Genomic DNA, 12974 nt, shown 5'->3' on the forward strand with positions numbered 1-12974 from the left:
CAAAATAACCCAAACTACCAAAAATGAAATACGTAAACGAAATCAAACAACTTTTCTATTTTCCTGGGTTGTGGGTTTACAGTAATTGACAACACGGTGTAATGTAATGACGTATATGGGTGGGTGGCGCTAGTAAACACATTTTGGAGGGATTAATGAAAATGGCTCCAGCTATGTACTTGGAAGTTGGTTTCCTCATCGCTGGTTTCCTCATCATCTAGTTAACTCCAGCTTCAGCAGACGTAAAACTTGGCTTGCTGAAGAGGTAAGACTAAAAAATGGTTAAATTAAACTATTTTCGGAGCTACGCATTTACATGGAAGAGTTAGAAACGGGTTAAATGTATCAAACAAAGTAACGCCAAGTGGCTTGCTAGCTTTTGAAGTTGTCTGCCTGTGTCAATCTCATTCAGGTCGCTGAAACGATAAGCGAAAGATGCAGAGGGATGTGTCGAGCTACGCAATTGCGCCGTCTGTCAAAGTGAAACTCCTCAATGCTGGGTTTCTTTCTGCTGCAGACCTGTGTGACTTGCGACCTCTCCAACTCAGCAAAGGTAGCCAACCAGTCACTGTTATTGATGTCATTACAGTAGTAGGTTATAATACAGTTACAGGCCATAAACCGGGTGAAATGCATTACACCTAAATAACCCATATGTATTATTGTCAATATGTGGTACCTGCTAAGTTTATTTTACAATGCCTCTCACAGTCCATTATATTTTTACCCCTCAAGCTTGTCCTCTTCATCAACCTCTCCATCCCTGTTGTTGTAGAGGCCTGCATCTCCCAGGAGGAGGCAGTAGAGGTGCTGCAGGCTGTGAGGTGTGAGCCTGGCCAGGAGAGAGCAGCAGCAGCAGGCAGGCTGACAGCCCTGGAGCTTCTGGGGAGAGAGCAGGAGTTGGGTGCTATAGTCACTTTCTGCTCAGCACTGGATATGGCCCTGGGAGGGGGCATGCCAGTGGGAAAGACCACTGAGGTCTGTGGGGCGCCTGGGGTGGGAAAGACCCAGCTCTGGTAAGCACTGGTACCTCAGTGTGGAAGAGTTACTCAACATATTCATCTGTTTGCTATAATGTAGTAATATCACAATAAATCTGTGTCCCTCAGTATCCAGTTGTCAGTAGATGTGCAGATCCCTGTGTGTTTTGGGGGGTTGGGAGGCAAGTGTCTGTACATAGACACAGAGGGCAGCTTCCTGGTCCAGAGGGCTGTGGACCTAGCGCAGGCAGCTGTGGAGCACTGTGGGCTTCTAGCAGAGGATTCAGGTAACTAATGAGGACAACATAAGCAATCACCCATCATGTTAGATTTACTTATAACTGATTTGTGAAGCATCTATTTAGTGCTTATAAAGACTTCAAAATATTGAATGCATTTATTACATTGGTATCGCTACGTTGTCATACACATGTAAAATGTATACTAGTCTATGAAGAAAATGGTTTACTGATGAGATAGTATTTTGTAAATGCTCACATATTGTGATCAACAGTACTGGTGCATGCATTCAATCACTGGTTAGTCGATTGTTCACAAAATGAACAACACTATAGAAAAAAAGGGTTCTGTCTTAGATTTAAGCCTATTGGAGACATTTAGTAGTTTACTGTCTACTGTATTCTATCTTTTTTCCTTTTCCAGAACAGCAGGAAGCCTTGAAGGGGTTCACTGTGGAAACAATCCTCTCCAACTTATTCCTTGTTCGTTGCCATGACTACGTGGAGCTGTTGGCAGAGACATACCTCCTGGCTGACTTCCTGGCTCAGCACCCTGGGGTACCAATCCCCACCAATACGTCACTGATCCCAAAACAGCCAACCAATCAAATCCAAAGGGGTTGGGCTCTGTTCCGAGTCAAAGGAATTTCTTAACTGAAATGCTCATAGAAAATGATGATGGCTAGATTTCCGGATTGGCTGGAGCAAAATAGAATAGCTAACAAAAAATAAGGAACATTGAAACCTCAAAGACAGCATTAATTACTTAGTATTAAATTACTTAGCAGAAACCATGTTCCAATGTAAATCTGCAACTCATTTGCTTGTGGCTTTTGGATGGTAACTTGGGCACCTTTGTTAATCCTATCCAGGTCCGGCTGGTGGTGATTGACAGCATTGCCTTCCCGTTTCGCCATGACTTTGATGACCTCTCCCAGAGGACCCGCCTCTTGAACGGCCTCGCCCAGCGGCTCATCCAGATGGCCACCAATCACAACGTCGCGGTATGACCTGTGACCCATGTCCACTTAGCCTAGTGTCAAAGACCCCAGATGTTGCCTCACCAATAGGGTTGCAAAATTCTGTGAACTTTCAATAAATTCCCTGGTTTTTCTCCAACCGGGATTTCAATAAATTCGCTGGTTTTTCTCCAACCGGGATTTCGGGTAAACCAGGAAATGTATTGAAAGTTCCTGGAATTTTGCAACCCTACTCACCAACGTGCACTCCTTTCTTATCTGTCCTCTGTCTTAACTTCTTATGGATCAAATCCCGTTAACGGGATCGATTTGACAACATCTAGTGAAAATGCAGAGCGCGAAATTCAAACAATTATTCGAAATATTTAACTTTCATACATTCACAAGTGCAATACACCAAATTAAAGCTTAACTTCTTGTTAATCTAGCCACTGTGTCAGATTTCAAAAAGGCTTTACGGCGAAAGCAAACCATGCAATTATCTGAGGACAGCGCCCAGCAGACCAACACATGAAAATCAGATTTCAACCTGCCAGGCGTAACACAAAACTCAGAAATAACGATATAATTCATGCCTTACCTTTGAAGAACGTCTTCTGTTGGCACTCCAATATGTCCCATAAACATCACAAATGGTCCTTTTGTTCGATTAATTCCGTCGTTATATCTCCAAAATGTCCATTTATTTGGCGCGTTTGATTCAGAATAACACCGGTTCCAACTCGCTCAGCATGACTACAAAATATCTAATAAGTTACCTGTAAACGCTGTCCAAACATTTCAAACAACTTTCCTAATCCAACTTTAGGTATTTTAGAACGGGATAAACTTTGTTCAATACCGGATAAGAACAACGTGAAGCGTGTGACCTGGAGTGCGCATCAAAACAGTAGAGTCCACTCGGCTGGACCCTCGTTCTGAAAAGCCTTACTTCTTCATTTCACATCTTGTGGAAGCTATAGGAACTGCAAGCATATTTCTATTAAAACGGGCTTACCATAGAAACCCATTGGAAAACAGATTGACCTCAAAAAAAATATTCCTGGATGGATTGTGCTCGGGGTTTCGCCTGCCAAATCAGTTCTGTTATACTCACAGACATTATTCAAACAGTTTTAGAAACTTTAGTGTTTTCTATCCAAATCTACCAGTTATATGCATATCCTAGCTTCTGTGCCTGAGTAGCAGGCAGTTTACTTTGGGCACGCTTTTCATCCGGACGTTAAAATACCGCCCCCTATCCCGAAGACGTTTTAACCCTTCTTTTTATCTGATGACAATTATTTTCATTACTTAATAAAAGCTCATGGAAAGGGAAACAACTATAAAGAGTCCAGTGATAACCACATCCTCCCTTTTATATCAAAATCAAATCAAATTTATTTATATAGCCCTTCGTATATCAGCTGAAATCTCAAAATGCTGTACAGAAACCCAGCCTAAAACCCCAAACAGCAAGCAATGCATGTGAAAGAAGCACGGTGGCTAGGAAAAACTCCCTAGGAAGGCCAAAAACCTAGGAAGAAACCTAGAGAGGAACCAGGCTATGAGGGGTGGCCAGTCCTCTTCTGGCTGTGCCGGTGGATATTATAACAGAACATGGTCAAGATGTTAAAATGTTCATAAATGACCAGCATGGTCAAATAATAATAATCATAATAATCATAATAATCATCATAGTAGTTGTCGAGGGTGCAACAAGCACGTCCGGTGAACAGGTCAGGGTTCCGTAGCCGCAGGCAGAACAGTTGAAACTGGAGCAGCAGCATGGCCAGGTGGACTGGGTACAGCAAGGAGTCATGCCAGGTAGTCCCGAGGCATGGTCCTAGGGCTCAGGTCCTCCGAGAGAAAGAGAGAATTAGAGAGAGCATATTTAAATTCACACAGGACACCGGATAAGACAAGAGAATACTCCAGATGTAACAGACTGACCCTAGCCCCCCGACACATAAACTACTGCAGCATAAATACTGGAGGCTGAGACAGGAGGGATCAGAAGACACTGTGGCCCCATCCGATGATACCCCCGGACAGGGCCAAACAGGCAGGATATAACCCCACCCACTTTGCCAAAGCACAGCCCCCACACCACTAGAGGGATGTCTACAACCACCAACTTACCGTCCGAAGACAAGGCCGAGTATAGCCCACAAAATCTCCGCCGTGGCACAACCCAAGGGGGGGGGCGCCAACCCAGACAGGAAGACCACGTCAGTGACTCAACCCACTCAAGTGACGCACCCCTCCCATGGACGGCATGGAAGAACACCAGTAAGTCAGTGACTCAGCCCCTGTAATAGGGTTAGAGGCAGAGAATCCCAGTGGAAAGAGGGGAACCGGCAAGGCAGAGACAGCAAGGGCGGTTTGTTGCTCCAGCCTTTCCGTTCACCTTCACACTCCTGGGCCAGACTATACTTAATCATAGGACCTACTGAAGAGATAAGTCTTCAGTAAAGACTTAAAGGTTGAGACTGAGTCTGCGTCTCTCACATGGGTAGGCAGACCATTCCATAAAAATGGAGCTCTATAGGAGAAAGCCCTACCTCCAGCCGTTTGCTTAGAAATTCTAGGGACAATTAGGAGGCCTGCGTCTTGTGACCGTAGCGTACGTGTAGGTATGTACGGCAGGACCAAATCGGAAAGATAGGTAGGAGCAAGCCAATGTAATGCTTTGTAGGTTAGCAGTAAAACCTTGAAATCCGCCCTTGCATTAACAGGAAGCCAGTGTAGGGAGGCTAGCACTGGAGTAATATGATCAAATTTTTTGGTTCTAGTCAGGATTCTAGCAGCCGTATTTAGCACTAACTGAAGTTTGTTTAGTGCTTTATCCGGGTAGCCGGAAAGTAGAGCATTGCAGTAGTCCAGCCTAGAAGTAACAAAAGCATGGATTAATTTTTCTGCGTCATTTTTGGACAAAGTTTCTGATTTTTGCAATGTTACGTAGATGGAAAAAAGCTGTCCTTGAAACAGTCTTGATATGTTCTTCAAAAGAGAGATCAGGGTCCAGAGTAACGCCGAGGTCCTTCAGTTTTATTTGAGACGACTGTACAACCATCCAGATTAATTGTCAGATTGAACAGAAGATCTCTTTGTTTCTTGGGACCTAGAACAAGCATCTCTGTTTTGTCCGAGTTTAAAAGTAGGAAGTTTGCAGCCATCCACTTCCTTATGTCTGAAACACAGGCTTCTAGCGAGGGCAATTTTGGGGCTTCACCATGTTTCATTGAATTGTACAGCTGTGTGTCGTCCGCATAGCAGTGCAATTTAACATTATGTTTTCGAATGACATCCCCAAGAGGTAAAATATATAGTGAAAACAATAGTGGTCCTAAAACGGAACCTTGAGGAACACCAAAATTTACAATTGATTTGTCAGAGGACAAACCATTCACAGAGACAAACTGATATCTTTCCGACAGATAAGATCTAAACCAGGCCAGAACTTGTCCATGTAGACCAATTTGGGTTTCCAATCTCTCCAAAAGAATGTGGTGATCGATGGTATCAAAAGCTAAGATCTAGGAGCACGAGGACAGATGCAGAGCCTCGGTCTGACGTCATTAAAAGGTCATTTACCACCTTCACAAGTGCAGTCTCAGTGCTATGATGGGGTCTAAAACCAGACTGAAGCGTTTCGTATACATTGTTTGTCTTCAGGAAGGCAGTGAGTTGCTGTGCAACAGCTTTTTCAAAAAGTTTTGAGAGGAATGGAAGATTCGATATAGGCCGATAGTTTTTTATAATTTCTGGGTCAAGATTTGGCTTTTTCAAGAGAGGCTTTATTACTGCCACTTTTAGTGAGCTTGGTACACATCCGGTGGATAGAGAGCCTATCTGCCCGCTCCCTCTTGCAAACTACTATAATGTATAGTGCAGTGCTGTATATCTGAGCCCTACTTCCAAGCCCAACCGAAATCAGGCTTGCCAGACTTGCATTGTCTTTCTCTTTCCTTACTCAGTATTTACAATCGTCCATGTCTGGTCCCAATCCAACCATGCATCTAGACTAAGCGCTCTCATTCCAAGAGATAAAATGGCTCTTATAAGTGCAATGCTGATTTAAGCGGCCAGGTAGATTGAGGTCCAAATGGGACACCCGCTCTGTGCCAGAATGGCGCTGGACAGTATTTTTTCTCTTAAGGTACATGGAGTAAATTCACTTTGTTCTAGTAATTTGTTGCTTATTTGCACTCAGGAACAACCTGTACCAATTGGATCCCTACAGGGGCTTGTTTAATGTTCCTTTTCAAAAGTGGCAACTTGATATTAGTTACTTCTTTAAACAAGGGATAAATGGGTAGATAAGTGTTGATTGCAAAATAGTATTGTTGACAAACCGCATTCAACAAAGCAATCTTCCTGTTGAATGAGGGAAAGCTCAGTTTGTTTTGAAAGTCTATTGAAAAAGTTTGGTTACTAGCTAGCTACCTTTTTGAGTTTGGATCCTGCGACGCTGGTTGGCATCAGTTGCTTGGACCGCTACGATCTGTCCAGTGATCCTGCCAGGTCTGAGGAGCTAGCCTAGCTGCTTATCAAGTTAGCCTAGCTGCTTATCAAGTTAGCCTAGCTGCTGGCTAGCTGCCTGTCAAGCTAGCCTAGCTGCTAGCGTAGCAGCCTAGCGTAGCAGCTGGCGTACCAACTGGCTAGCTGCTAGCGTAGTAGTGGGGACATTGACTGGTTTTCATCAAGCTGTCCGCTCAAGAGGAGGCTTCTCACTGTAACTAGTGCCTGTAATCTGGTTCAGGTTATTAATCAACCTACCAGGGTGTTTACAAACACTACAGGAAGATCATCCACGTGTTAATCACATTTATACAAATACTGTATAACTTTGTTCTAAAGCTGTATCCGTACCCATTTGGATGCAGTGATCACAATATAGTGGCTATATCCAGGAAAGCCAAAGTTCCCAAAGCTTGGTCTAAATACTGTAATATTGCTGTGACCCTTATGTGGATGATGATGATAAAATATTTGTTGGTCTGATGTGATTTAACAAGGAGCATCCAGACGCTGCACTTAAGGAATTTATGCAATTGCTTCTTCCAATTATTGATAAACATGCACCTGTTAAGAAACTGACTTTTAGAACTGTTGGATTGATGAGGATTTTAAAAACTGCATGGCTGAAATGGATGGGACAAAAGAAGGGGCTAAGTCTGGCTGACTAGCTGACTTACTGGAAATTGAGAAATGATGTGACTAAACTCTACAAAAATAAGAAACTGTATTATGAAGCCAAAATCAATGAAATACAAAAATATGGGGAAAAACTTTGGAGTACTTTAAATTAAATGATGGGCAGAAAGACAAATCAAACTTCATTAGACTCAGATGGCTTATTCATCACAACCATTTAATGTTGCCAATTATTTTAATGATGACTTAATTGGCAAAGTGGGCAAACTTAGGTAGAAAATGCCAACAATGAACAGTGAGCCAAATGAAAGAAAAGCATTGCAAGTTTGAATTTTGTAAAGTTGGTGTGGGAGAGGTGGAAAAATGATTATTGATCAATAATGACAAACCTCCTGGCATTGACAACTTAGATGGCAAGATAGGGGTGGCTATCTGTCATATCCTTAATCTGAGCCTAGAGGAAAGTATGTGTCCTCAAGCCTGGAGGGAAGCCAAAGTAATTCCGCTACCCAGGAGTGGCAAAGCAGCCTTTTACTGGTTCTAGCAGCAGACCTATCAGCTTTTAGCAAACTGTTGGAAAAAAGTGTTTGACCAAATACAGTACTATTTCTCTGTAAACAAATTAGCAACAGACTTTCAGCATGCTTCTAGAGAAGGGCACTCTATGTACTGCTCTGACACAAATTACTGATGATTGGTTGAAAGAAATTGATACTAAGAAGATTGAGGGAGCTGTACTGTTAGATTTCAGTGCAGCCTTTGATATTATTGACCATAACCTGTTGTTGAGAACATGTTATAGCTTTTCAACCTCTGCCATATAGTGGATTCAGAGCTATCTATCTAATAGAACTCAAAGGGTTTTCTTTAATGGAAGCTTCTCTAATGTCAAACATATAAAGTGTGGTGTACTGCAGGGCAGCTCTCTGGGCCCTCTAATATTTTATATTTTTACCAATGACCTGCCATTGGCATTAAACAAAGCATGCATGTCTATGTATGCTGATGTTTCAACAATGTACACATCAGCTAATGAAGTCACTGAAACCCTTAACAAAGAGTTGGTCTGTTTTGGAATGGGTAGCCAGTAATAAACTGGTCCTGAACATCACTAAAACTAAGAACATTGTATTTGGTACAAATCATTCTAGATCTCAGCTGAATCTGGTAATGAATGGTGTGGCTGTTGAACAAGTTGAGGAGACTGACTTACTTGGTGTTACCTTACATCAACATATAGATTCAATGGTCATGAAGATGGATGAGAGGTCTGTTTGGGGAGAAAGGACTCTGCTTTTTTTTGACACCACACTCCACAAAGCAAGTCCTGCATGCTCTAGTTTTGTCTTATCTTGATTATTGCCCAGTCATATGGTCAAGTGCTGCAAAGAAAGACCTTGTTAGGCTGCAGCTGGCTCAGAACAACGTCTTGCTCTTCATTGTAATCAGAGGGCTAATATTAATACTATGCACGCCAGTCTCTCTTGGTTAAGAGTTGAGGAAAGACGGACTGCGTTACTTCTTGTTTTTATAAGAAACATTTTGTTTGAAATTCCGAATTTGTTTTCATAGTCAACTCACACACAGCACTGACACGCACACTTATGACACCAGGGGTCTTTTAACAGTACCCAGGTCCACAACAAATTCAAGGAAACTTACAGTATTATACAGAGCCATGAATGCATGAAACTACCATCTTTTATATAGCGCAAGTGAACAGCAAACCTTGTTTCAAAAAACCAATAAGGCAACACCAAGGTGCAATGCCTCTCACCAATGTGACCTACTTGTGTGTTTTTTATTTTTATTTATTTTTTGTTTTTTTACCTTTTATTTAATTAACTAGGCAAGTCAGTTAAGGACAAATTCTTATTTTCAATGACTGCCTAGGAACAGTTAACTGCCTTGTTCAGGGGCAGAACGACAGATTTTATTCCTTGTCAGCTCGGGGATTCAATCTTGCAACCTTTCGGTTACTAGTCCAACGCTCTAACCACTAGGCTACCTGCCGCCCCAGTACGTGTAACTGTTAGATGCACACACACTACATGTTAATGTTTTTTTAAATTTATATCAATTGTAAAGTCTTGTCTTTTTCATATGTGTCAGACCCCAGTAGACTAGCTGTCGTCATTGGCGTTGGCTAATGGGATCATAATAAATCAATTGTTGTGGCAATTTGTGAAAAGTGATAGGTGCACTCTGACTTTGAATAATATAACTCTTGAAACTTCCATTTCCTTCGTGTTTAGGTCGTTCTTACCAATCAGATGACTACAAAAGTTTGGAGTGGCCAATCGAAGCTTGTCCCTGCCTTAGGTGAGAAGGACTGTTGTGATGCACTGACTGTAGATGCTACAAACAATAATACCTACCTCCCCTTAAACTGTACATGAAAAGGATGTAACAAACGGTTAGGGCCAAGTATTACAGTACATTTTGCAATTCAGCCAATCATATACCTCTCCCAATTTTTAAACCCAACTCATTTACCATAATGTAACATTAGCTTTCGCCTGAGGCTCATAAATATTTCTTAGTGTCATGTGTGGCTATGCTAAGTAACTGTTGTTAAATGTGAGCGTGTTGATGATGCATGGGGTTAGGTCACTGATTGTAGACGTGGTTAACATGGCTCTGTGTGGGTGTCTGGTCTTGTAAATCTGCAGGTGAGAGCTGGGGTCACGCTGCTACACAGAGACTCATCCTACACTGGGAGGGCACACACAGGTACTGTACTAACACCCCTTTACATGGATGGTCTCTGGAAGGAAGCCTACATGCTACCACATTTATTTGTCCCTGCCAGAGTTTCTGTTAGGAAAATTTGGCACTGGACAACGTGACCGGCAATATTTACATTTACCAAACATTTGAGAAATTACCGGACATCCATATGCATTGGGTGCGTAACGCATTAGGGCGTCCACCCACGGTGCTCAAAATCGCATGTAGATTATTGTAATTAATTTTAACTGAATATAAATTAGCCTGTAAAGTCATAATATTGAACAACGTTCTTATATCCACATGACCAGTTTTATTGAAAAACAAAACATTGCCCGTTGCATATTCATCCCTGCTTTAAATCATAACTGAATATCATTGGGAAAAAATATATTTAGCCTAGAAGAACAAGTTGCCTACACAGTAATGAAACACAACTTCAAAATATAATATTTGTGTAATATAATTTGCAAACGACCTGTCCTATAGGCTATTTGTATGAACATTTTAATTAATAAATAACAAAACACAGCTGTTTTGAAATACTGTCTAGGGCTCTCTAATTTAATTTAGCCTTGGCATGAACAAAACACTGCTGTCTAAGAAAACCAGGGCCAGCCCGCCCCATTGCCGCTGCAAATCAGCACCACGGCAGTGGAAAGAGGCCACTCTAGGCGGCAACAAAATGAGAAAATGTATATAAAAGTAATGTTGGACAATCAAATTCTATATGTAAATTAACAATTCGTTAAGGCTGGTTCATTGAGGGAAAGCTTATTTTGCAAGGCTCCTGTGAAACGAGGCCTGCACCATACATTTATGAAGTACTTGTTTCCAAAGCTCAAATGATATCACTTTTTTTAGTTTTACTGGATTATTGTCATTTGAACTCTCGTGGGGTCGTGACTAGTGTTTTTTATATATATAACACACACACTAACAGACACATCTCAACATCAACTGTTCAGAGGAGACTGCGTGAATCAGGCCTTCATGGTCGAATTGCTGCAAAGAAACCACTACTGAAGGACACCAATAATAAGAAGAGACTTGCTTGGGCCAGGAAACATGAGCAATGCACATTAGACCGGTGGAAATCTGTCCTTTGGTCTGAGTCCAAATTGGAGATTTTTGGTTCCAACCACCGTGTCTTTGTGAGACGCAGAGTAGGTGAACGTATGATCTCAGCATGTGTGCTTCCCACCGTGAAGCATGGAGGAGGTGTGGGGGTGCTTTGCTGGTGGTATTTTGGTGATTTATTTAGAATTCAAGGCACACTTAACCAGAATGGCTACCACGGCATTCTGCAGCGATACGCCATCCCATCTGGTTTGGCCTTAGTGGGACTATCATTTGTTTTTCAACAGGACAATGACCGAACACACCTCCAGGCTGTGTAAGGGCTATTTGAACAAGAAGGAGAGTGATGGAGTGCTGCATCAGATGACCTGGCCTCCACAATCACCCGACCTCAACCCAATTGAGATGGTTTTGGATGAGTTGGACCGCAGAGTGAAGGAAAAGCAGCCAACAAGTGGTCAGCATATGTGGGAACTCCTTCAAGACTGTTGGAAAAGCAATCCAGGAAGCTGGTTGAGAGAATGCCAAGCGTGTGCAAAGCTGTCATCAAGGCAAAGGATGGCTACTTTGAAGAATCTCAAATATAAAATATATTTTGATTTAACTTTTTTCATTACTACATGAATCCATATGTGTTGTTTTATAGTTTTGATGTCTTCACTATTATTCTACAATGTAGAAAATAGTACAAATAAAGAAAACCCCTTGAATGAGTAGGTGTCAACTTTTTTGACTGGTACTGTAGATTGATGGGGAAAAATGTATTTAATCCATTTTAGAATAAGGCTGTAATGTAACAAAATGTGGAAAAAGTCAAGGGGTTAGAATACCTTCCGAATATACTGTATATGCCTTTTTGAAGTTGGCGCACATTGACTGGTATTACCATCAATGAATAAAAAGCATTATTTTGCAATGGATAATATTTTGGTCCTAGACAGTTTGGCCGGCAATTTTTATTAATTTAAAAATTAAAATATCGGCCAAAAGCCGGCATTTGCCGGCTAATGGAAACCCTGGTCCCTACGTGCAGCGATTTCTTCTGTTTGTCCAACTTTTTTTTCAAGCCTTACATAAGAGAGGCTGCTCTACTTTTTTTTTTATTTCTCTGAAAGCTCAAAAGTTCCCCAAAATACTCTAGAATAACAATGGGAGGCAATGTCATTCTTCAGATTTGTTTGTTTTTCATAAGTGAAGTTCAGCCTGCTCAGAAAAAATGACTGTTTTGTGTTTGAAGTTTTTAGTCCAGAGCTAGTGCATTCTCGTAAATATAGTTTTCATTTTGACAGATTTATATCTAAGCATAAACACAGTCCTGTGCACCCCTCCCAAAGGGAAATGCCAGTCTTGGAACCAAGGGACAGTAGCACCCAATGGACACTTACTTTTCAGGCCACCTGGCTGGCGTAAGTGTGTGTTTGAGTGTGCTACTGCTCAAACACTTACAGTAGTTGGAGGTAAAGTGCATCACTTTGCAGATGGAGCCAGCCTGCCTTTTGTCACCTGGCTTTCTCACTACAATGGCTGCTGCTGCCTATCAGTCAGTGGAGAAAAGCTCAGTGTCTATAAAGCCCAAGGTCTCTTGGTTGCCGGCGGCACGGCTCTTCTTTAGTGTGTCATTGTGCCCTGTAGTTTAGCCTTGCTCTGTTTGAAAGGTTAGCAAGTGTGTGCTGCCAATCTCCCTCTCTCTCTCCACTAAATGAGAAATGGACAGACAGACAGGCTGACTAACATCATGTTCTATATGAATGGCTGTCTTTATGAGGTGTTAACGTGTGTCTTGCCCTTGTGAAAGACTGGAGCTCCTCACACAGGGTTTGATACTA

The 12974-nt window shown here is 41.9% G+C and overlaps 1 protein-coding gene across 1 annotated transcript in view; it reads left to right on the forward strand.

The window, feature by feature from the left end:
* Positions 1-136: 136 nt before the first annotated feature.
* The window catches only part of rad51c (RAD51 paralog C), a 32984-nt gene continuing 20146 nt past the window's right edge, over positions 137-12974 (forward strand). Inside the window, exons 1-8 of the mRNA XM_029700297.1 lie at positions 137-265; positions 413-553; positions 776-1016; positions 1110-1267; positions 1644-1777; positions 2092-2223; positions 9594-9660; positions 10011-10071. Coding sequence (XP_029556157.1) covers positions 436-553; positions 776-1016; positions 1110-1267; positions 1644-1777; positions 2092-2223; positions 9594-9660; positions 10011-10071 — 911 coding nt within the window. The 5' untranslated portion in view covers positions 137-265; positions 413-435. The remainder of the gene's footprint in view (positions 266-412; positions 554-775; positions 1017-1109; positions 1268-1643; positions 1778-2091; positions 2224-9593; positions 9661-10010; positions 10072-12974) is intronic.

This window comes from Salmo trutta, chromosome 19, assembly GCF_901001165.1.
Source record: "Salmo trutta chromosome 19, fSalTru1.1, whole genome shotgun sequence".
NCBI classification, from domain to species: Eukaryota; Metazoa; Chordata; class Actinopteri; order Salmoniformes; family Salmonidae; genus Salmo; species Salmo trutta.